Here is a 25,562-nt window from a genome sequence, read left to right as displayed (position 1 = left end):
ACACGGGGGGATGTGTGTGGGGGGATCTGGCTCTTAGGGCAAAATCCGAGGAGGCAGGTAATCAAGACACTGGCAAAGGCTGCAAGGCCATTTTTTTTGGGGGGGGGGAGCCAGGGTTAAGAAGAAGAAACTCAAGAGGAAATGGAATCAAATGCCCCACATGCCTTCGCCCAGCACTTTCTCCCCACTGGGAAGGGGAGAGGTGGGGGATTACAAACTCTTAACAGCAACGCCGTCCCCCAGCCCACAAACCATCCCTGTCCCCTTGGGCCTTGCCACACAAACAATCCCCTATAGTTGCAGGACACCTGACCGAGCTTGGGTGAGCAGCTCGGGTCCCCCCCCTTCTTTTGTCCTGAAATAAATCAATCCAGAAGAAGTGGTGGTGCGAGCGTGGGGGAGGAAGGCAAGCCAAGCATATAGGCAAACGTGGCGAGGCAACAATGGGCTTTTTCTTTCGGGGGCTGCTGTCTGAGAGTCTAGCCTCGCCATCAATAGCGGCAGATAGGATCTAAATTGTCCTGGGCTCGAGGCTTTCGCTACTGGTGCTGAACAAAACAGAGATCTATTTCCTAGGCTGCCTCTCGCGCGGCACTGCAGCTGACGAACCGCCCCCTGCCCTCCCCGCTCTGCCCTTTAGTCGGGAGATGCTGCTGCTACTGTGGCGGAGAGAGGGGACTACTCCGTCTGGGGTCGTTTGCGCAACCCGATGCGGCAATAAATCACAAACCCGGGGACTTGGGGGCGCGGGCTTGGGGCAGCTGGGCAGGCTCCTCAAAAATCTAACAGGAGCATAACAGAAAAGAGAAACATTTGGGATCGGATGTCAACCCCCGGTCAGACCTCAGGTTAACCTTCAGTCCCGCACCTACTGAACCGGGGAGTAAGCCTCATTGAACTCAGTGGGACCTGCTTCTAAATAGACATGGATGGAATTGCGCTGCATGTGCTCTAGGTATACAGGTAAAGCACGCGGGGCCCCTCCCGCGCGCGAGCGCGCACACACGGCAGGAAAGTTCAGCTCCTCTCCCTCCCTGACGCGGCGCGAAACCATCGATCAGCTTTTGGGACTGGGGCGGACGGGGAAGGCGAAAAGGCATGCCCGCCTGAACGGGGAGAAAGGAAAAAGAGGAGACAGGGGAACGGGGAGTCAGAATGAGGAGGCGACAGATAACCTCAGAGAAGGCAGCGTGAGGAGGGTCAGACTGAGAGCTGCTTCTGCGAGCCGCTGTCCATACAAGTCTCCCAATCTTATGAAGGAATTGATCAAAAATTGATCCTTGCTTTGGACTGCCATTCAAATAGCTGGAGGTTTGTCTTCTTTAACGCCCCCCCGCAACAGAGCCACCGAGGAGGGGAAAAGCCACTCTCAAGTGCTCCCAGAGGGAAATTTTATTTATTTATTTTGACGCAGGTGATCTGTATATGATTCTTTATCCCCCTCCCCCCGCCGTCCGGTTTCACCCCCATCCCAAACCATACACTTCTTTTCCTTCCCACCCCACCCCCGGCTAGACTACTCCCTCCTTTGGAGAACACGCCCAAGTAAAGCCTGAAGAAAAGAGAGAGAGAGAGAGAGAGAGAGATAGTAACGTTGAACCTGAGGGGAAATCCTCCAGAGCTGCTGCTGCGGCGCGCTGCGAGAGGGAGAGATTATTGGAGCCTATACATGTGTGGTGGTGTTTCTTTCTCTTTTTTCCCTCCCCCAGCGCGCTCTAAAGTGTTACGTGTGACAGGCATACAAATCCGGGATAGAGAGGGAGTGAAGAGAGACCCAGTGGAGAGGGCTATGGTGATTGTCTCTTGGGATTTACAAACACACACCGCTCGCTCCGGGTGGCTCCGATCTCAGGAGGGCTGGTCTGTTTTGTCTGCACTTCTCTGACCTGGCGTTGCACTGTCTGAGGCACGGAGAAATTAACCAGCGCACAAAGAGCGTGAAAAAGGGAGAGGGAAAAATTATCATTGTCAGTATTGTTACTTTTTTCACTATAAAAAAAGACACCATTTCGCATGTTGATCTGAAACCCAACAACAAACGAGGAATATGAACAGGAAAACTAGGCGCTGGATATTCCACATCTTTCTGAGTCTAGGGATTGTCTATATCAAAATTGGGTAAGTCGCCTCCCCCCGGCTCTCTTTCTCTCCCCCCCCCACTTCGCAAACGCAAACACGCTGTGCCCAACCTGTCCAGACCTGTTAGTATTCAACTTGGGGGGAAAGTCTGAAAGCGGCTCTTTTTCTTTTCTTTAAAGCAGGGGTAAGAATATGATTTTTGTTGTTGTTGCTGGTGTTCGCAAATGGAATTCTAAATGTGCGGCTGGGGTGTGGGGGGACACTTGCTGTGGATATGTGACATGCATGACTAGAATGGCAGTAGGCGGCGGGGAGATTTACGCCACTTAGGACTGGATCTCCTGTGCCCGCGGAAATCAATCTAGGCTCTACTTTCTAATTCACGTCCAGGAGCGCTTGAATGAGCTCAGGCGAGAGAAGAGGAGCACTACCAACTTCAGCCTCCTTCTTCTCTTGGGGAGACTGGCCTTTCTCTGGGTAATATTTCTTTTTATAAAGTGTATGTGTATTGGGGACGAAGGTGCTGCTTGGCCTCAAGACCTTCACGCGTTCCCATATGTATGGGCTCTGTCTTTGATTACTCGGGCCAGGAAGTGAAAGCACTCTGCACATGCTCGGCAGTACCATATCTGCACATGTTCGAGGACTAAAATCCAGGACCGAAAAGTAAGGTACAAAGCTGAGTTTATGAACTTCCCCCGCGTATTGAGATCCCTTGAGCACATACCTCAGCCAAAGGCATCTGTGGTGGGTCGTTTTGTGGATCACTCAGCTTCAGTCAGCAAACTATTTTAAACTTTAAAGTTATTCAGCACTTCCCCAAGATCTCTGTTCCCAACTCTACTCGCAGCTCCTCGGTCACCAGTGGCAAGACAAAGTGGCTGCAGTAGCAGACAGCTTTATACCGCGCAAAAAAGCGATGGCTGGAGTGGTGCCCGATCCTAAGCACAGCGACCTGTAAGCAGGTCTCATTCATTCTATCGGAATTTGCTTCCAAATGAAGTCTGCTCTGTGCCCACATTCATGCGCAGGGCACTCGCCCTCCCGCTATCCGCTTGTTCAGACAGCTAAAGGTTTTGTATTAAAAGCACCGTGGGAATGATGTACAACCCCATTCTTGGAACCTCAGGTAGAATCGGTCCCACTTGGTCCACTCCTAGGTATGTTATACTCGTGAGTGTATGAATGCGTGGGAATATGTGTGCATGCGCAGGCCCACACACGTCTCATGCTGTACATAGTCAGGCATCCTAACACAGCGCTCTCGGGAAGTTTGCGATATGATGTTGGAAGGCGTGCACAAACGGGGGGAGGCAGGCAGCTTGGGAGGGGATTGTAGTTTCTGTATAAAGAAGCAGCGTTTCAAACGGTGGTTGTTATGTGCCTTCAAGTCGACTACGATTTATGGCGGTGACAGCAGCTTAATCCCGAGCCCACCCCTTTGTCTGTTTGCTTTACTTTATGCATCAGGAAGTTGGATCATGCGTTGGCAAAAACCCACGTGCTCCTTCTCCCTGTTTAAAATTCTATCTCTAGATCTAGATCTAATTATTGCCACAATCGCTCGTTTCAGAGTGGTTCTCCTTCTCTTATCACCGCCAGGCTCCCCGCGGGACTGCTGAGGCGGGCAGACGAGCAGGCATGTCTTGGCCACGGGCTGGTTGAGTAAAATGATGTTTTCGATTCTGCTCGAGTATGTGCTACAACCTGCCAGTTCACATTAGCAAACGGCACCCGGAAGGACTGTAGTGAAAATGCTACATGAAAATGCCTGAGAGAAAAGGGAGAAGGGCACGTTCCCTCTGGTTCATCACCCCTCACCTAACGCGCGCGCGCGCGCGTGTGTGTAAGAGAGAGCGAGAGAGAGCTAGGGGGCTGGAGGGGAGGGGAGAAAGAGTTGCTTATCGTTTGGCTTGGTGAGAAGTTAACAGTGTATAGAATAAGATACTGTCAAGTCTTGATGGGCAGATCAGAGGCTCAGAGGGCTTAAAAGGCATCCGTGTGTACTTTGAAGCTGAAAAAAACCCTGCCATTTCCAGCTCATTTAGAACTGTATTTAAACTAAGAAGCCTCCTTAGAAGATCGATTGTGACACCGACTTGGTGGTGCTGCCGAGAATAATCTGATTCCTTCAAGCCACGTTTCTCCTCTCTCTGTCTTTCTTTCCTCACTAGGGGCTTTTCCTCCGTCGTGGCTCTGGGAGCCAGCATCATCTGTAACAAGATCCCGGGCTTAGCTCCTAGACAGAGGGCGATCTGTCAGAGCAGACCCGATGCCATCATCGTGATCGGGGAAGGCTCCCAAATGGGCATCAACGAGTGTCAGTTTCAGTTTCGCAATGGACGGTGGAACTGCTCCGCCTTGGGCGAGAAGACGGTCTTTGGAAAAGAGCTGAAAGTGGGTATGTTGCCTCTTTACTACAAGCTGTTACAAGGTGGAGCATGAAGTCCACCGAAGAGTTACCAAAAGAAGGGACTGTACGCAAGCAATGTGATGGCATCTGCAGGACTTGCTTAGGAGAGAGGGCTTCCGCGGAAGTACACAAAGCCCTGCTGTATGCTTCCTTCTCTTCCCATTGTGAGCATGGGAAATAACAGGGGCCCATCCGTAGTAGGTATATAGCTGTTACTCCACTCACAGGCTTACTTGTCTGTCAGAGGCAGTATGGCTCTGAATACCAGTGGCGGAGAATCACAAGTGGGAAGAGTGCTGTTGCACCAGGGACATATGCTTGCTGGTTTCTCATAGGCATTTGGTTGGCCATGATGAGAACAGGATGCTGGACAATAGTGGAGGTGGTGGGGCACCTGACCTCCAATGCAGTGGTCCAGTGCTGCTTACAAGGAGGTAGAGGATAAGGCAGCAGTGAGGTTGGCAGGGTGCAAAGGCAGAGGAAGAGACAATCTGGTGCTCTTGCTTGTGTGTTTGCATTGCGCCAACCTCCTTGCTGCGTCCTCCTCCTCCTCTAACTCCTGGTAAGCAGCAGCGACTGGACCAACTGGAGGCCAAGTAAGCAACACTCCCCCATGTCTGTTACTGATGCTGGACTAGGAAAGTCCTTTGTCTGATCCAGCAGGGTTCTTCTTATATTTGTATCTCTCTCTCCCCCCCCCAAATCCCACTTGTTCTATGCACAACTGTTTCTCAGTACTGTAAGTCTGCAACCTTCAATACACTTCCCAGGAAATGTCTGACTGAAATAAATGGGACTTCTGATTAAACTTGTTTAGGATTGGGTTCAAGTCAAGAAACATAGAAACTGGGAAGTAAGTCTCATTGAAAGTAAAACTTACTTAAGAGCATGCTATTTAGACATTCCAACACATAACCCAAAATCATGTCCTTCCGTTTGTTTCACTTTGTTTTGTGCAATGTGTGATTATGATACAATTTGGAAAGAAAGCCATTTTTAAACGTTGATATGGTGTCCAGTGTGTGTCTAGGTTTTAAAATCGCAATTCATACCAACTGAAAGTGGTGGTAGGAAAAGGTATAAGGTGAAAACATGAGTATGCTCTTGCACATGACACTTATATGAGTGAACATTGATTAGATGTGGAGAATTATTTTAAAATCAATTGTTCCTTCTAGCCAATAAAGGCTTTACGCTTGCACTGGAGATACAGAAAGCACAAAAACTGGTTTGGGGGGGGGAATGCCTTAAAACCCCTGATCACGTAAGGTGGATTAATTGCTTTTTGACACTCTTTAATCAACCTGTTGTAGTCAAGGTGGTTAAAGAGGAATGAAAGTGTAGATTTTCTTGGCGATACTGCTTTTGGATTAATTAGCATGATATACAGTAGTGTGATGTAAAACAGGACCTTAATTTCTTAACTAATCTACTCCTGTGGGATTATAAATACATGTTTCATCCATTCCTGTTCCTGAGAGGTCTTTGAAATTAGCATTTGATGATGAATAGGAACTCTGTGTTTTATGGCAGTGATTCCTGAACCATGAGTCAGCAATCTGGACCCACCAATGGTCTGAGGGACCTCTGCATGTGGGTAGTTTTCATGGTGCCAAAAGTAGGTTCAATGCAGATTATGAGAGCCTCACTGTTATACTGGGCCTTGGAATAAATAGGAAAAGCCAAGATAAAAACCACAGAGCCATTGTTTTTCATCGACAAATGCCAATATCATTATTCATGAGTTGTTATATCCGTTTCCCTGCAGATGTGGTCTTTTTAACCAGGGCCCAAAGCTCTTTTAGGGATTGTATAGATGTGAACTATCACATCATTAAAATATGAATGTTGGAGTAGGTCCAGAGAGACCAGGGTTCAAGCCCATATTCAGCCATGAAGTTCACTGGGTGACCTTGGCACAGTCACTAGCTCTCAATTTAACCTACTTCACAGAGTTGTGCAGACAATATGGCAAAGGGGGAGAGCCATGTAAGCCACCTTAACCTCCTTGGAGGAAAGGTGGAATATAAATGTAATAATAAATAAAATAAAAAGTTAGTGGTTACAATCCAGCACAGTATTAAGCAACCTTAAACCCTTTGGAATTATTGGGTGTAAGCATATCTACCTCTGTGTTTGACTGTGGCCAATAACGTTTGCGTTCCAATTGAAATTCAGCTATTTTATTCATCATTAGTTTATTGACTCAAAAGGAGTATTAGCAGTTTTCTTCTCAAGAGCAAAGGTAGACAAGTGTTAGGGGATGTGCCTTGATGACATTGTATTTGGAACATTGTGGAATCAAAATCAGAGAGTATCTTCCACAGATATTACAATTCATGAACAAATTAACATTATTCATATCTTATTTTTTGTGCTTGTATATCCCTTGGGAGCACATCTGAGGTAAGGAGTTACCTTTCAGCAGCTGTATTGTTTTCTCTCCAGATATGCAATGTGTTAACCTTGCTATCCAACATTTCTTCCCTCATATATGAGTAATGGACAGCATGCCCAACGATGTTGATTGGGAGTCTCTATAATCACATGGTCAAATATTGGCTTTCCTTAAAGAATGATTTAGCCACCTCCCACTTAAATCAGTCTTCTGAAAAAAAGTTATTTCATGATGGCTTTGCTCTGAATAAGATGAAACTCTTAACACCCAATCATTGCACAATGTGTGGTACCAAGACATTTCCTTTATTTGTTGCCATTTCTGAACACAATGAGGCATGTTAAGGGCAGAGTTCCAGGCATGTGATCATATGTTTTTTTTAATCCACAATCAAAAGTGTTGTGCCTAATGGCATGGATTCCACTTTCATAGGTGGAATGCATGCATCTATGCCTCCAGACTTGTGTATTATTGGAATGGAGCCAGTCAAAGTTCAAAGACTCTTTGGGAGAAGGAGCATTGACAGAGTGCTGTGGTAGCCTAAGGGGTATGCAGAATAAGGCTACACTAAGAGGCAGGTGTGCCCACAAGGCACATCTGGGCAGGTCTCTTTGATTTGTCAGGAGTAGTTACCCAGACCCATTTTATCTTAATCCACCCGTGCTTAGCTGTGAATCAAAGTCAATAGCTGGTTTAAATTAGAAACTGAATGCAGTCAAGAGCAACCTTGAACATAAAAAAAGAATGCTGATGTTTCAAAGATTCTTATTTTCTGCAAGTTTAATTTAGGCAGATAGCAAGATATTTATTTTTAAAATAGTCAAAATACCACTGAAAGTGTGGGATTTTCAGAATTTCTGCAACTCAGGCACTATATTCCAAGCTGGTCATTCAACAGAACACAAAATATAAGTGGGCCTTTGGGGAAGGGGATTGTCACTTCAGGTTCTGTAGAGTTAGTTTAGTCTCAGCCACTCATGTTTCAGTGAAAATTATATTTGGAATGTTGGCCCACAGGGCCATTGGGGAGAGAGATTATTGCCCCTTGTATTTCAGAGCATATGTGGTTACTTGTATGTCTGTGTTAGCTCACTGGTTCTGAGTGACAATAATTATAAACAATTAAATGGTCTTGTGGATTATGCAAGCGTTGAAAGGTACCTAAAAGGTCATCTAGACCAGCCTCCAGCTGAGGCAGGGAATCCACCATGATAGCATCCCTGATCGCAGTGTTGATAATAGTGCTTTAGATATATTGTGTGTGTGTGTGTGTGTGTTTAAATGAAAGTAATCACAACAAATTGATTAAAATGCACTTCTTCTAGCAAACTTGAATGTCTCCAAGGGCAGGTTGGCCCTTACTGAATTTTGTCCCACATCCCTAAAATACAGAAATCTGAAATGGTGACTTGGTGGAATGAGTGCTCTGTGCTATTAGTCTGCCTAGTACACATAGGCACAGATGCACACACATTTGTGTACACAGACATGCACACACACAAAATGGTATTTGTAGGCTGTAAAATTTCTCCTACTTCTTGCTTAATTAACTCTGTCATTCTCATCTGTTCCCAATTTATTTTATTATCTTAGCCATTTAGGAGAGACAAACACACTAAATGAGCTTTCATATATCTTCAGGAATGATGCCTTATGCACAACATGCCACTGCCCATATCAGTGATTTGTGATCAAGTGATGTGCGGCACAACACTATGCATATTTAATCTGCAATGTGTCCAACAGTGTTTGCTAGGGCTTACTCTCAGGAAAGTATGCATAGGATTGCAGCTTTAGACATATGGAAAGCAGCACTTGCAACCTGAGTTTTCCCAGGGATTCGCTTTTCAATGGATTTCTGTGCAGACCTATAAAAGTTGAAACATGTTGCAAGTTCTAGGAGTGGTGCTGTTAAAGAGGAAGTAGCTGGGGAAACCTAGGTCCATATATTAGTCTGTCAGGCTCATGCTTATGGTTTAGAAACAGCCTTTTGGAAGCCCATCTAAACTGGATGGGAATACTATGACTTGAGTGAAGTGCTTGATTTGCTTAATTGGGGCAAAATTAAAGCAATGCAGTGGATAGCTCCTCTAACTTGGAAGGAGTAGCTTCACTGAAGTTGGAGATGGGGAGGGGATGAGAAAAAGTTTCAAAAGATTTGGAAGTATTTTGAGAGAGACTTCACTTCCTGAGGTTTGTGCACATACACACAAACACATAAACTCTCTTATTTTGTCCTACTGTCACTTCTGGTCAAACAGGGTTAGCCAGTGTTTGTAACAATATAAAAATGTTGCACAACCTGTTTGCTAGAGGCAAAAGTGCAGCACTGTCCTATGCATGCAGGCACCTACTCCTGTGCATGCAGACCATGAGCAGGGATTTCTCTTTTTGAATTACCTTAAATTCTTTGAGAATACCCTCCCTGTTTAAACCTGTTGCATCTGTCTCCAGTCTAGCTGATGAGGAGGATCTTCTGGACACTTAAGTTCAGAATCCTGGGCTCCCCTTGGGTATCCAGGTCATGGAGGTACCTGCATCACAATTCACTAACTCTCTCTAGGTTAACAACACTTTCTCAGTTTCAAAGCTGACAACTGACATCATTCATGCCTTACCCTGAGACCAAATAAAAGGCTAGCTTTGAAGGCTTGTTTGGAAACTGAAGGTTTGCTTACATAGCCTGATCCCACAGGTTGGAGTGACAATGCAGGAAAAATAGGTAGTGGATGGAGCTGACAAAATTTAAGGGCTTTCTACTATAGCACAGTGCGGAGGAGAGCCTGGCTGGGAGTCCAGAGTCTGTGAGTTCAGATCCCCACTCATGTCTCCTGGGTGTCAAGGCCCAGCTAAAGATCACTCTCACAGTGAATGGCTCAGGGGTTATGTGCCCTGCCACCTGTGCAGCCGTGGGCAAGCTGCATAGTCCCAAGGAGCCCAGTTGCCCCCCCAGCTGGCAGTTGCAGACAAGGAAGGAGCTGGCTTGTGCAGCTGTGGCAAGCTAAGCAAGCCCCAGCCAGTTGGGGAGGACTAGCAATGGTAACCCCCCTCTGAATACCGCTCACCATGAAACCCTTATTCATAGCATCGCCATAAGTCGGGATTGACTTGAAGGCAGTCCATTTCTATTTTCACTATGATGAAATTGGTGGGCAAGTGTGTTCCCTCATACAGCCTCAAGAATGGGTGGCTCTCCAAACTGAGAGTGTACTCCAAAACCCACTGAGGATTATATAAGGATCTGAGGTGTGTCATTAGTTCACATAGGGATGCATTTACTTTGTACTATCTGAAATGACAAAAAGCCTTGAGTCTGCCCTCTGATTGGTGGGATGGCTAGGAGCATATTACACCAGGGCTGTGGTGCCTACATTAGCCTACTGGGTACAGTTCAATGTACTTTCTTGATTTTAACCAAGAGAATTCCAGACAGCTTAAAGATACAAAGTGTTTGGAGGCTACATTCTTCTTGTAGATCATGGCAATTTCTCAAAGGTGAGTTCTTGTTGAGACACTCGTGCATCAAGTATTAGTGAGGGCATACAGGTGCATTTTTGGTCTTTTACCTTTCCAGCTGAAAGCACTGGAATGTAAAAGGTCCATGGGTGGATCATGCCCTAGACTTGGATATCTTTTCCTCTAGTGATCCATCAAATCCCTATCCTAAACCTCTTCTAGAAGTAATATAAACATTTTTTTAAGTAAGTATTTTACCAAGAATAATCAGGAAGTTAGTTTAGCAATATGGAATTTATATACCTTTTAGTTTTATCTTTAATGTTAACCCACCCAGGGCCTAAGGGATGGGGTGGTAAACACATTTCAATGAAATTAAACAGGGCAGAATATTAATTGGCAAGAATTTCTAGGTAGCTTTGTATGTCATTCAGCTATGAAATGGAGCCGTACACAGTGATACAATACAGTATTAGGGTTAGTTTAAAGTAAACTGACCTAATTTGCATTTCCCAGACTAATGCATGGATAATGTCAAATTTCAAACTTCTCTGAATTTACTATACTGGGGATGGAGAACCTGTGGCCTACCAGATGTTGCTGGACTCCAACTTCCATCATCTTTGTTCACTGGTCATGCTGGCTGGGCTTATGGGAAATGGAGTCCAGCAATATCTGGAGGGTCACTGGTTCCTTACAGCTGTATTACCATACATAGTACTGCACCATACAGACTGATGTAAAAATGGATGGAACAATGTTACCAATGAGCACATGTGAAACTGACATGGATTGGAAACAGACTGATCTGTCCATCCATATGAAACACTCATTTTGCTGTTAAATGTTTTGCTGTTAAAAGCTGAATGTTTCAGTATTTGAATGGGCAAAGTTAATACACATTAATGGCAGCCAGATTTAATGCTCATAGTGAAGATGAAATAAACAGAGCCCTATGAGGAGAGACTGAAAGAACTGGGCATGTTTAGCCTGGAGAAGAGAAGACTAAGGGGAGATATGATAGCACCCTTCAAGTACATGAAAGGTTGTCACATAGAGGAGGGCCGGGATCTCTTCTCGATTGTCCCAGAGTGCAGGACACGGAATAATGGGCTCAAGTTGCAGGAAGCCAGATTTCGACTGGACATCAGGAAAAACGTCGTAACTGTTAGAGCCATACGACAATGGAACCAATTACCTAGAGAGGTAGTGGGCTCTCCGACACTGGAGGCATTCAAGAGGCAGCTGGACAGCCATCTGTCGGGAATGGTTTGATTTGGATTCCTGCATTGAGCAGGGGGTTGGACTCGATGGCCTTGTAGGCCCCTTCCAACTCTACTATTCTATGATTCTATGAAAAGGAAAACCCGTATATAATTTATTTCAGCTATTCATATACTGCGTAATCACCAAATTTTCTAAGCTTCTTATTAAATTGCCTGGAGAAGCAATGGCAGCAGAGAAGCAGCAAGAGAATATCCACATCAAGTAAGGATGGGGAACTGCCTCCCCATCTGGCCCACAGCCTCCCCTCTTTGACCCTACCTCACACACAGCAATTATCTTTAGATCAGCACCCCACTGTCTTTCAAGACTAAATGCCATGCTGGAGGAGGATTTTCACCTACTGGTGTGTGCGTGCGTGTGCATGACAGTTAGGAAGGGAAGGATTCAATTTATTGGATAATTTTTCATGCAGAAATTCCATTGGAATGAATGGGAGTTTCACATGAGCATAGTCTTTTGCAGCTCCCATTCATTTTTATAGGATTTGCAGAGAAGAACTTGCCAGGGCAGAAGTGCCCCCAATCTCTGTAATATGATTAACTGTTGACTAATTTGTATAAAGACAATTTTTTTTAAAAAATGTGCTTGTCAGTTTCCCTATGAGAATATTTGCTGTATAGTTTTGGTTTCTCCAGTTCTGACCTCACCAGTGCCACTTAACTGCGATTTAAAAAAGAATGACAAACATTACCTAATGTGTATAGATTGATTGTTTTTCTTATCTAGGTGTTTTGGAAGGCTACAGGAAACTAGCAGATTACCACTCCAATTTTCAATAAAACCATTAGGCCACAAAGCAGAGAAGCACAATATCCAGTGATTTCAATGAGACTCTAAAGTGGTTCTGATATGCCCAAGATGAAACCAGGACCCAACAAAAAGATGACTTTACTACAATATATAATTGTAATACCATTGTTCTGTTACATGACTGCAACAACTGTGTAGGTATCCTAATCACATTGAAGGATACTTTGCTCTTGGTTTGTAAAGATTCACTTACACAGGCTGTGTGCTAATGAAAACTTTATTTGTATATCTTCAGTGGCATGTCATCTTGTATACTAATGATAGCATCTTCATTGAAAGTAAGCTCTGCTGGTTTCAAAATAATCTATTTTATAATCAAACGATGAACAGATCTGAGAAAGGAAAGAGATAATTGTCCCTCATTTCATATTACTAGAATAATCCAGGTTCTCCCAATGGAAGTTAATTAGTTGTAAATTCAGTTTAGATTAAAAAAAAATACACACAATGAAATTATGGGATTCACCAGAAATGATCTCCACAAGCTCAGAATGTTTAAAAAAGAAAGGAAAAAAGGTTTGGGTGAATTCAGGAGAATAGGTTACCAGTCATGATACCTAACTGGAACACACATATGGTTCTGAAACAATATACTACTGAGAAGGTGATGGTGGTAACAAAGAAAGTGGGGTTGCCATCACAGTTGTGTCTTGTCTTGTTTGTGAACTTCCAGAAACATCAGAATAGCTCATTTTGGAAATGCTGGACTAAGGCTGAAATCCTGCATCCATTTACCTAGAAGAAAGCTGTGTTGAATTCAATGGGGCATAGTCCCAATTAGATATGTGCTGCCCTCAGCTCCTTTTGGGAAGAAGGATGGGATGTAAATGTAATAATAAATAAATAAATAAATAAATAATAGAATTGCACTGTAAATAGACTTTTCAGAGCCAGTTGTGCTGTGCAAGAGGGTGAAGTGCTTCAAATACTGAAACATTGCTGATTTAGCTTTCATCATTGAAAAATGTATACTGCATAGGAATGGATGGGTCAGTCTGTTTCTGATCCATGTCAAGTTTGCATGTATTCATTCATAAATCCATTTGGTCCTCTTTTTACATCAATATATATATATATATATATATATGTATATATAAATAATCTGTATGAAAATTATTTTAACAAATACAGTTCAAACAAACCAAATAGACACAACTGATAAGGTACATCAGATTGATAGGTAATCCCACCTCTAGGTCTAAGAATGGATTACTCTCCACACACACGCACACGCGCACACACACACACACACACGCGCGCACACACACACACATACTAAATGAAACAGATTCTAAAACCATACCTGCATCTAAAAACTTCTAAAAGGAGCTGGTCTATACATGAAAGGGACTGTAGCTCAGTGGTAGAGCATATAAATTGCATGCAAAATGTCCCACATTCAATCTTTGGCATCAACATCAGTTTAAAAAAGGATGAGGAAGGAGATGGTGGGAAAGCTCTGATAAAAGATCCCAAAGAGCTGCTGCCAGTCAGAGTACTCTCATCTAGAAATACTCCCACCTAGAATATGGTGTTATATAAATTAATTTAGAAGGTATTATCTAGGAGATCAATATGGGCCATAGAGGAGGATATCTGATATATGCAGGTCCCAGATATTTATAGGTGTGTAGACAATGGCAAGTGCATTTGGGAATGAATGTAATTGTGTTTTAGCACTCTGGTGTTCTTTGGGATCCAACCCTATAATTTGCTTTTAGTGAAGTAAGATCTCAGCAATAGTAATGGTAACTGTAAGGTAATGCCCCTGTAATCCACAGTAGAGCCCTTGAACTCCAAAGAGATTTTTAGATGATTCCAAACCCACTTTAGCTAATGTACTGTGGCTATAGCTGGCTTTAAATCCAAGTATGGATGAACATCAATAGCTAAATAAAAATGAAGTCTCCTTTGTGTGCATATGACACTCAGGATTACAGCCTATCATAATCCGATGCAGAGTATATGATTTTCACTACTTTAATTTGGTTTTTAAAAATAATATATTCATCAAATTATATGAGATCAGCACATCAGTTGAAATAACAATGGATTAGATTTACTACTGTTGTAAATGACACTGTGGTTTCAAAGAAGCTACACCAACTTGAGACAACCAAGGATCTGGCCCAATTAATTAAAAGTCATTTTTAATGATATTACATCTTGAATGTACACTGAAATCCTTTCAGCAAAATACTATATGATAACCCTGTTAAAATTTGAGCAGGTATGGGCAACCAATTGTGTTAGAAAGGTTGACTGATGATGTGATCAGATGATTCATTTATCAAGAAAATCGTAATTGTGCTTGTCACTCACCATGGCAGGACTTTGGGATGACTCACAAAGTTGGTTTACCCACTAAAAGCTGATTGACTGATGTGATGACCTCTATTCTGTATCTAAGGATGCCTATATAAAAATAATCATTGTTTCATTGCTCCTAATACATGGCACATCAGTGGAAGATTATGACAAAAAGCTAGCCATAGTCTTGAATTGGATCCATGAATCCAGACTTAAGTCAAACAAGGAGAAATGTATTTCTTCAACCAAGCTGAAATAGAGTTCTTGGGATAAGTAATCATACAACATGGGGCAAGGCCATACCCAGAAAAGGGAAATGCTATCAGAGAGCTGCAAGCACTGACTAACATTACTGAACTGTGATGCCTTCTGGAAATGGTGAACTATCTAGCTTGGTATTTGTAAGATATCTCCAAAGAGGCACAACCACTAAATCTATTGCTGAAACTCACCACATCCTGATTTTGGGGATCAGATAAGGAGGCTGCCTTAAAGAATATAGTTTCCCAATATTACTGTTTTATGATGACAACACGTCCACAATGGTGAATGCTGGAACATGTAGCTACGGAGCAGATGGAGTGCTACTCCAATTGCATAGTTCAGAATGGATGCCACTTGTGTTCTTCTTGAAGCAGAAAAACACTACACAAAAATGGAAAAAAGGTATCTTGCTACTGTTTGGGCATGCAAAACCTTTTACAGATACCTTTGTTCAGACTCCTCACAGACCACAAACTCTTGGAGACCTTGACAGAAGAAAACAATTTGGACCAAGTAACGTTTCAGAATGATGAGTTTCAACTGAGTAGCTGAGCATGTTCCAGGAAAAAGTTGATCATAGCAGACACCTTGTCAAGAAGTCCTACTACAAAAATAGACACAAGTTAGAGGAGGATGTTAAGCCTTACACTAGTGTTGTGCATGCTTGTCTACCATATCTTAAAAGAGGCTTCAACAGATTTGAATGGCTACTTATGGAGATCCAGAACTTTGAGAAAGCTTGTACTAGATCAAATCAGAATGGCCAAAAAATACCATAGCAATACTTCAGAGACAACTAGAAGTAAGGATGGATGGATCTGTCAACTTTGTTTTCTCCCATTTTCTCATTTTTTCAATTTGAATTGAAATTTGTTAATTCTTTTTATAAAGTTGTTAGCATTTTAGTGTACATTTCTCCTAATATACAGATTTTTGTATGCAGTCTTGTCTATTTTTATGTATTTTCTGAAATATAATGCATTTTTGTATGTTATTTTCACCAATATATGCATGTTGAGGGCACCCTTTCTACTATTATACACATTTTTGTACATGTCTTTTGGTTGAAAAACTGCATCACAAATTTTAGAGAGGTGTAAATTTTGAAGGGTAGTTGTGTTTTGGTTTGTGCATCTTTTGTGAATGCAAATTTGGTAGGTTCATGTTAAAATGGCTTGAAAAGAGGATTAGACAAATACATGGAGGATAAAGCTATCAATGGCTACCATCTAAGATGACCATGCTCTGCCTCCATGGTTGGAGGCAGTGTGCTTCTGTATACCATTTGCTAGAAACTGCAGGAGGGGAGAGTGCTCTATGCATCTGGTTGACCACTGTGAGAACAGGATGCTGGACAAGATGAGCATTGGCCTGATCCAGCAAGCTCTTATGTTCTTAACTAAACTGAATTTCCCCCCATTCCTAACTAGAAGGTACTTTTCTGACCCCAGAGTAAATTGGAAGGCCTAATGACAAAAGGAAGCCATATGGTTACACCATGATCTATGACAAGAGTTTCTAAACAGTGGTCCATGGACCACCAGTGGTCTGTGAGCTTCATTCAGGTGGTCCACGAAGTGTCTATGGATTGGTGGTTGAAGGCAGGAATCCATCATATTAAATAGTATTATTGATTTTTAATTGCTTTTCTATGGAACTCAAACTGTAGTGCAATAAAATACAATTAAAATCATATAGCATTTAATACAGTGCATTAAAATTGCTACAACAGGCAGAAGAATCATTAAGTGGTCCTCCAAGACCCTCAGCAATTTTCATGTGGTCCATGGAGAAGAAAGTTTGGGAACCACTGATCTATAAGGAAGAAATCCTTGACTTTCTACACTAAGGGCACCAGCATCCAAGCAAAAGCCAGTATGGTGGCCTGGTATAGGACATGATACAAAGAAGAAGGATTTGTCGTGTGACTACTGCAGAATAAATAGATGAACACAATGGAAGGAACCTTTAATCACTACACCTTTACCCAATAGCTTTTGGAAAAGACTAGCAGATGATCTGTGTGAATTGTGAAGTCAGCACGATTTGGTTGTCATGGACTACTATTCCAGGTCTATTGTGATACTTCCCTTGTCTCACTAGTGCATCCAATAAGTCTTCCATCAATGCTCCGATGGATGATTGTATAGGAACTGAGCTAGCAAGTGTCTGAACCTGGCCTTTGGCTTGTAGACCAAATTTGGAATGTATGATTATTTCATTTTGGGGCAATATTGAGAGTTGTGGAAAGTATCCTTGTGCCCCAGTCCTGAGAGGAAAAAGAATCTGCCAGTATCCTCTCTTGATACCTCCACCAGGAGAGGTGGAAAGGTAAAATGGCCATTTCAGTAATACCATAACAGTTATGGAATGGCTTCCCTAGAAAGGCTTACCTGCTGCCTACATTGTTTTCATTTTGGCAACAGGAGAATCCTTTTTTAAATTCCCTCCACAGGCCTTTAAGGCCATTTGCTGGCTGAAGGGCCACTCCACCAGCAGAGAGGGAGGCCCACCAGTGGTATGGCACTTATGCTGCCAAAGCGCACTCCTTGCAATCTCACAGAAAACCCCACATATAGGGTTGCCAGGTCTCTGGTTTCTGCCTGGAGACTGGTTTTTGGGGGTCCTCTCTGAGTCTCCAGGTGAGTCCCCTTAATCTCTGGACTCTTACCTTTCATTTTTTAAAAATATTAAGTTTCTAGGTGGTCTGGTTCAAAAGATATCAACCAAAATGTCAGCCACCCCCCCTCTGAAACTTTTGTTAGTACCAGCTGCTCTAATCCTTGCCCTTTCAGATTTTTAGCCAATAAGTGAAGTCAGGGTTGTGATTGACAAGATTTGTTGATCCCTTCCAGGCAATACTTAAACCCCATTTCAAATTCTGAGAACAGTTCCCTTTTCCTGCTTGTTTCACATATCAGGAATTCAGTAAATATATAGCTTTCAGCAGCATAATGAGTACTTTCTCTGTACAGGATACATGCATAGGATTGCACTACAACAGAAGTTCACAGCAGGATCTTGGTGGGCATACACAGTAAACAATTTTAGTTATAATTATAATAAAAGTGTGCATGCCAATTTTTTTAATTCCTTGCAAAAATGGCATATTATACATTTTATCTTTCAAATAATTTTTGAACATAAGTTTTTAATAGTGTACATGCTGCAGTGTTATACTTTTTAATTAGAGAGTCAAATAAGTTTAAATTTACTAGACTGTTGAAGAGGGCAGTTTATTTGTCTTATTCATAACCTGTTTTGAGAACCTTCCCAATATGAAGCTTTTTTGGGAGTATAGCTGCAATGCTAATTCCACGTACCCAGGAGCTGTTTTCTATCTTAATTTCCAATCAGAGATTTTTTGTTTTTGTTTGAGTAGTATGCTACAAGCAACTGTGGTTGATGCTTAATGTATCATGCATAATGACTTCACTAGGGCCCACCCCTATGACATCATTAGGGTACACCCCTGAAATCTCAGGGTTTGGGATGCTTCTGACCTGGCAACCCTAGATACAGATGAATGTTCCGCCAGTGGTAGTTGCTGAAATGGAGCACTCCAAGGATGTGGGAGGGGAAGCTATGGATTCACAGGACCCTAAGCCCTTTTGCTCCCTGACACCACAAACAGGCCCCAAAGCTAGGGCTGTGCATTGATCCCCTGTCTGGCCCATAACTCCAATCCAAAAGGAGCTGACTTGCTCTGGATGGCCTGGGGACCACCCTTCCTGGCTCAGAGCCACTTACAAATAAATTTTCAGCAGGCACCTTCTGTTCTAACTTTTACATGCCTGCTAAAATCCTTTCTGTTCCACCAGGTTTATGCACAGATGTCTTTTTGCAATAGTTGACCTTTGTTTTCATTGTATTTTTAATGGCTTTTATTGTCCTTTTTTTTTTTACTTGTAAACCGCTTTGATGTTTTTATATGACATAGTGTATACAAATATATACACACAGAGCTTGGAAGATTACTTTAAAAAAGTAATAAATTGCAGTTACAATTACATGGCCCAAAAAGTAGTAATTACTGTTACAATCACAATTGCTCTGAAAGTAACTGATTACTTGCGACACCCACCCAAGCAAACATTTTCCCCTGAGATGCAAAGAAGTTAAAATACTGCAAATGCAGCACAGTAGCCAGAGAGGGAGGTGGTGGCCACTTTGTGTGCCAAGTGCAAACACAGTATTCACACATACACTCACACACATTGCCATCTTTCACTTCCACAGTTCTTTATCTCCATTCTGCTGCTACCTCCTTCTCCTCCTTTATCCATGTTCTTGCCCTCTGGCTCCTTTTTCCCTCCATTCTTCACCACCACCATCCATTTTTTTAAACAATTGTTTTCTCCTCTCCACCCCATCTCACTCTCCACCTCCTCCCTCATCACCTCCTACCCACCCACAGGGCATGAGGGAAGAGCGATGCTGCACAGAAGCCCACTTTGAGGCACATGATTTTCATCCATGAATCAGAGGAGCAGAAGACTTCCCCTGCTTCCCCCCACAAGTAATGCCCCCCCAAAATGCTGGAAACATTACAATTACACCACAAAAGTAATAAAATTACTCCTAGTTCTATTACAATCAAATGTAAAGGAATTATCACTCGTTCCTCAAAAAAGTAATAAATTACAAGTAATTTGTTACTTGTAACTGGAGACGTTGCTCTCCTCCCCATGACCAAAAGCAGGGTTGATTTACCTTTGCGATTGTGCAGAAGGGAGTGATCCTGGGATCCTGCAGGAAAGTCCTTTGCAAAGCAACATCCTCCAGGATCATTCCGGCCCTTTGCAAAACAGCATCGCAATGGAGGAAATGACCTTGGGGGATGCTGTTTTGCAAAAGGTTCTCCTGCAGGATAGCTCATTACAGAAGAATATACACACCCCAGAGGATTGCTGCCTCTGCTCATCAGGCAGGAAGGAAAGCCACAGCTGCCTCTTCTTCCTGCCTGATGCCCCACCCCTTAACAGCCCCAGGTCATTCTGGGTAATAAAATCTGACCCATAGCAATCCATGGCTATCAGAACCCAACTTGGCCAAGGCCCCAAGATGTCCAAATGGGCTGATTTGGCTTAGGACTCAGCCAAATTTGATGCACAGCCTAGCCAAAACTAGCCATTGAACTGACACTTATGCTTTAAGTTGGATTCCTACTTTGAGCAAGGGGTTGGACTCAATGGCCTTATAGGCCCCTTCCAACTCTAGTATTCTATGATTCTATGAATCCCCTTCTATTGCAGTCAATGAGGGTGGGAAGGGGGGGAATAGGAAAAGACACCCTCCCCAACCTTCTGCTTCACTCCCAGCTAGTCATCAGATCTTTGGATGTGGCAAATGCTGTGCAAGGATTCTCCCCCACCTCTCCAGCAACACACACAATAGGATTGCTCTTCCCACCTGTTTTTAGCTTGTTACAACTGTTTTAGTTCTCATTGTATTGTCCAATTTACAAGTTTTATGCTGCATCATATTTTGTTGTTGTGGCCGTTGAATTTTTTAACTTGTTTGATTTTATGTCCTAAGGCTAAGCCATAACTACTTTCTGTAAGATAGCCTATATGCCGTAAATAAAATAAATTATTAAATACTTCAAGACAGCGACATCAACTGGGCCAAGTCCTCCTTGGTATCAGGGGAACATTCTGCCTGGCATACTTATAATAGTATTGCCATTAATGTGCCAAAGTCTTAGTTGTCTATATGCCCACTTGAACAAATATAATTGGAAACTTTCAGAGACGGGATACTGTATTAGAAAGGTCGAAATGGTGCTTGAAAAAGAATATGCTCACCCACCACACTACAGTCATTCCCTCTTCCCAGAAAAATCATGGGAAATGTCTCTCTCTCTCTTTGTGTAAGGAATTCTAATAAACACTTCAACAAACTAGTTCCCAGGAGTCTTTAGAGAAAATCATGACAATGTAGTATAGAAATTATCTATGCTTGCAGTTTGGATATGCCCTTGGAATTTTTGGAGTATTCATTCTTCATGAATACTCAGATGTCCATAGCATCCCCATTTACATCAGGACAATATAATATTTGTTTGATATTTCAAAGGCAATCTTTATTCCTGGATTATTGTGAAGGAACTTTCAAAGAAATAAAGGGAAATACTCCTAATGAGTGTTGATGTTTATTTCAGATGATAGAGCAAGGTATCAATTGTCAGGAAAATCAGTTGTCAACCTTTGATTTGTAGATGTGAAGCAGGTTAATAAAATTAAAATATTTGAAGGGGAGCAATACCTTCTGAATAAATTCTTGTGTTTGAAACTCACCATGGAATATGATTAGAAGTCAGATGAGAACCTGGTCCTTCTGTCTGACAACATTTTAACTAAAATAACATAGATCGAAGATATAATGTAATTATAGATAAAAGGCTTATTGTGTACATCTTCTGGCAATGAGCATGACTACTGGGATGGGTTCGCATTACAATTTTTTCTTGCTTTTTGCCTTACCTTTTCTGACACCCTCCTTAACTATTGTTTTTTAGAAGGCTATGAGCGAGGCATGATTTGGTTAAATTTGGTATGAGTCAGGAATGGATGTGGGGCATATAGACTTCAATAAAGACCCCCATACCTTACCCCCATAAATTGGGCATTGTATTACTGACAAGGGCAAACAATGCCACCAAGGTAGGAAGATCTAAACATGTTTTGGATTCATCACAAAACTGGGACTCAACAGCACTCCACTGCAATGTGCATGCAGAAAATTGCCACATGATGGGAAAACTGCTTGTACAAATTCTCTCTTATATGTAACATGTACCATATGGATTGATTTCCCCCAGACAGTGTCAATGAATCATCATCTTGGTAGACAAACAATTAAGAGTCAATCCAGATGTTACTGGAGCTATATGACCCTCTCCCTTAAAATAACTGCTCATGCAAGTTATCTACTGTCATGGTGAGAGCATCACTATGCAAGACTGTAGGTCCTCTTCTGTAAATAGGAAAAATCACAACTTGCCTTTTCCCTGTTAATGGCAGAGAAAGGAAAATCTTGGGTGGATTTGCTTTTCCAAAGCGAGGCTACTCATATAGATAGATCATGTGCAGATTAATTTTCCACAGGGATTAATAACATCTGCATTGGGTTAGTGAAATGCTGGCTCTTCAGGAAATGAGTGATAATTTTGTTTTGACTTCAGTGGGATCAATATATGCATGTAAATAATTTGTGTACATGGCATTTTATAACTGTAAAAACACAGGCACAGAGGTGTTTGTTCGTTTTTTGGCAGCTAGGATAGTGTTCTTGCAAAAAACAGAAGCCAGGTTGGAAATCTGGCACTGAGTATCTAAAAACCAGCACAATGCTTTATGCCAGAGAGTCAATCTTTTTAGGTAGTGACTGTCATAGGAAGATAAAAAACATTGCCCCAAGGTCACTTTTTCAGGAATTCTAATTTCGTACCTGCCTTCAAATGCATCTTGTGAGTACATGTTTGGGAGAAGAAACAAAAAGATTACATTACAGTATTTTAGAGGGGAAAGAGATCTTAACGCCTACTGAAGTTTGGCTTATAGTTTTCTCTAAAGAAAAAGAAAAAGAAAAGAAAAAAGAAAAAGCATATTCTGTCACAATGTCAGAAAAGTTTATATACAAGAGAAACAGATTCCCTGAAATGGAAAATGATGTTTATGTGGAATGAAAGAATGATCTGGTGATTATACATGTTTGCAGAATGTAGAACTGATTTTTTTTAACCATATTTGGGCTTCAATCCAGCACTGAGTTAGGTGCATTTCTAGCATAATCCTAAACTTATTTCCTCAGAAATTAGTTCTATTGTACTACTGTGTTGAATGGAGCTTCCCCCTGATAAGTGTGTTTTTCAGTGCACATTGAAATAAATTGACTTAAGCATGTTTAACTCTGTGTTCAGTTAATTAGTTATTTAGTTAAATAATTAATTAAGAGATTTCTAGGCCTTTCACCAAAAATGTGATTTACAAAAATAATATAATAGAAAACAAAATACATAATAAACAAAAACATTAAATATCATAAATTACATTAATTACACCTTAGACAGCTCCTTGAACGTTCAGACTAAAACATGGAGCCACTAGCCGCCACTGCCCCTAATCTAGCTATTTATCAGAGCAATGGGCATTTTATGTAAATTTCAGGGCCACAATTATTCATTGCAGGGGTTTTGCTTATTGGTCCCGTCTGCAGCGGATGATGGAATAGAAGGAGGCAGATAGTGCTAATCGGGGAAAAGATGGGCTCTTGTATCCAATTTGCTGTCTATGAATTATGACTTCTATAGAGATGTGAAATAATGAAGCTTATGGCATATAATTGGCAAGCTCTGCTGTATTTCCATCTTTATATTTTCACAATCAACATATAATTCAGCACATGTCTGTTCAGATAACTCCCTCCCTGACCTCTTGGCTTTAAATAGCAGAAAATGTAACGTATGTTTTCCAGTGAGATTAATACAAATTTGTCTTTTTTATTTCCCAGAATACCTAATTTATGACACAGCTGGTTTGGTGGTGCTAAATATTTTCAAAGCCCAAAGTCCACTATGACAGGAGTTGCTCTACAGAGCAACCTCCCCCATCCAATTTCTTTTTACTTCATTGAGACTTATGAGTACAAGACCTCAATGAGGATATTACACAGACAATCCTACGTATGCTTACCCAGAATTAAGTCTCAAAATTCAATGGGACTATAGCATGATACAGAGTCACATGAAAATAGATGTGCAAGGGAAGCTGTTGTGTGAGAGTTCAGATTTGCTAAAAGTATTTCATCAGTAAGCTGCCTTGAGCATTCAGATAAAGTGGGATATAAAAGTTTTAAGAACAGGGGACAAAACTATGTTGAAATTGATGATCTGTCCAAGGAAAAACAGACAAGGCCAAGTTCTTAGGGGGGAAATGATGTTTGATATACACAGATGCAACATTTTAGAATAATATTAACTCATGCATTGACTTACTGTATCATATTAAATATAATATACATGCGTAAGGTTGTATCCAACTAAGTCACTGTGTGTGTGAAATGACTTCCACAAGCATAATTAAACTTTTACTTCCTCTCCCCCCACCATGCACTCCCCCACTGCCCCCAAATTTGCTCTAGAGTAGATTTGGGAGGCACACTGGGGAGGGGGAGGAGAAAGGGGGGAGGGGTTTTTTGCTCTCGTGGAAATTGTTCAGTGCATGCAGTGATTTTGTTGGATACAACCTATACATACAAATAAGTAAAACATCTTTGAATGAATACGTAGACACAGATATGTAGACATGTGAAAGCAATCTGTAGTCTTATGCATACTTACTTGGGACTAAACCCCACTGAATACAATGAAACTTACTTCAGAGCAAACAAGCAAAGAATCAGTCTGTAGTTCTTTATTTTTTAAAAAATAAGAAGTATTTGTTCTTAAATGTTTGTTGCAATAAGTCTGCATGGTGCTTAATTTTCCCCAATCAGCCATGATATTCACTAGGTGACTTTAAGTCAGTCACTATCTCTCAGAGTAACTTTAGTTCGATTGTGCCCATGCACATAAGTGGATAATTCTGGCAAGAAAAGAAAAATATCAGAACATTAGAAGAGTCCTGTTGGATCAGACCAAAAATTCATCTAGTTCAGCATCCTGCTTCCCTCAGTTGTCAACCAGATGCCCTCTGGGAAACCCACAAGCAGGGTCTGCGGGCAATAGCTCTCTCTCAGTATCTTTGGAGATGGGGATTCCACTTAGTCAATGTGATTAATAGTGATAGACCTATCCCACATGAATTTGTCTATCCCCCACCCTTTAAAGCCATTCAAAGTAGAGGCTCACTTCTTGTGCAGCAAATTCAATATGTCAATCATGTAATGTGAAAAAGTGCTCTCTTGCTTGTCTGGAACATACTACTAACCAATATGCCTAGTCTTAATTTCTTCCAGAAGATTTATAATGGTTCTCTGAGTTGTTTCTTTTAACATTACTTGTACTGAGAATGGAAGCACTTGATCCAGGTTTTACAAAGCCTACAATATTTTGGGATGGGCATGTCTTACAATCTCCTTCCTTATTTTCAGTTGTGGCTTAACACAGCCTTTTTAGTATCAGGCATAAGCAGCAAGCTATCATTCTTATGCCAGGTACAAGTGGAATGATTTCAAGGTGACTCTTTCTCATTCTGGGACTCATTTCCCCCAGAGGACCACCAAAACATGAGTTTGAGTATTTTTAGGATGTGTTTGGGAGGCTGAATTAAACAAGGTGTTTTTTTTTAAGCAGTATTTGAAAACATATTGCTCAATAATTTTTGGTATAAACGTTTATCTTTTCTTCAAAGAGAAAACGGACTAACAGGCAAGCACCCTTCTTTCTATTATTTTTTTTACTTGGTTTCAATTGTTGCAGCAAAAAGAGATTTGTCAAATGAATCAGCTTTAAAGAACTTCTGGGTGAGCTATAACTCTTCTCTGTTATTCACGAAATTAACAGCTTATCTCTGTTTCTATTGCAAAAAGCTGTCCTGGAAG

At 41.7% G+C, this 25,562-nt stretch overlaps 1 protein-coding gene across 2 annotated transcripts in view; it reads left to right on the top strand.

The window, feature by feature from the left end:
* Window positions 1–1,589: 1,589 nt before the first annotated feature.
* Window positions 1,590–25,562, top strand: part of WNT7A (Wnt family member 7A) — a 59,728-nt gene continuing 35,755 nt past the window's right edge. The window contains exons 1-2 of one of the 2 annotated variants that reach the window (XM_061621998.1): window positions 1,590–2,118; window positions 4,254–4,480. In XM_061621998.1, coding sequence (XP_061477982.1) covers window positions 2,048–2,118; window positions 4,254–4,480 — 298 coding nt within the window. In that variant the 5' untranslated portion in view covers window positions 1,590–2,047. Of the gene's footprint in view, window positions 2,119–3,867; window positions 3,926–4,253; window positions 4,481–25,562 lie in introns of those variants that run through there. The other variant, XM_061621999.1, reaches the window with a different exon arrangement.

The sequence above is a fragment of the Rhineura floridana genome, chromosome 3 (genome assembly GCF_030035675.1).
Source record: "Rhineura floridana isolate rRhiFlo1 chromosome 3, rRhiFlo1.hap2, whole genome shotgun sequence".
Taxonomy (NCBI): domain Eukaryota; kingdom Metazoa; phylum Chordata; class Lepidosauria; order Squamata; family Rhineuridae; genus Rhineura; species Rhineura floridana.
The sequence above is the reverse complement of the archived record's forward strand: the minus strand, read 5'-3'. Positions and strand labels throughout refer to the sequence as shown.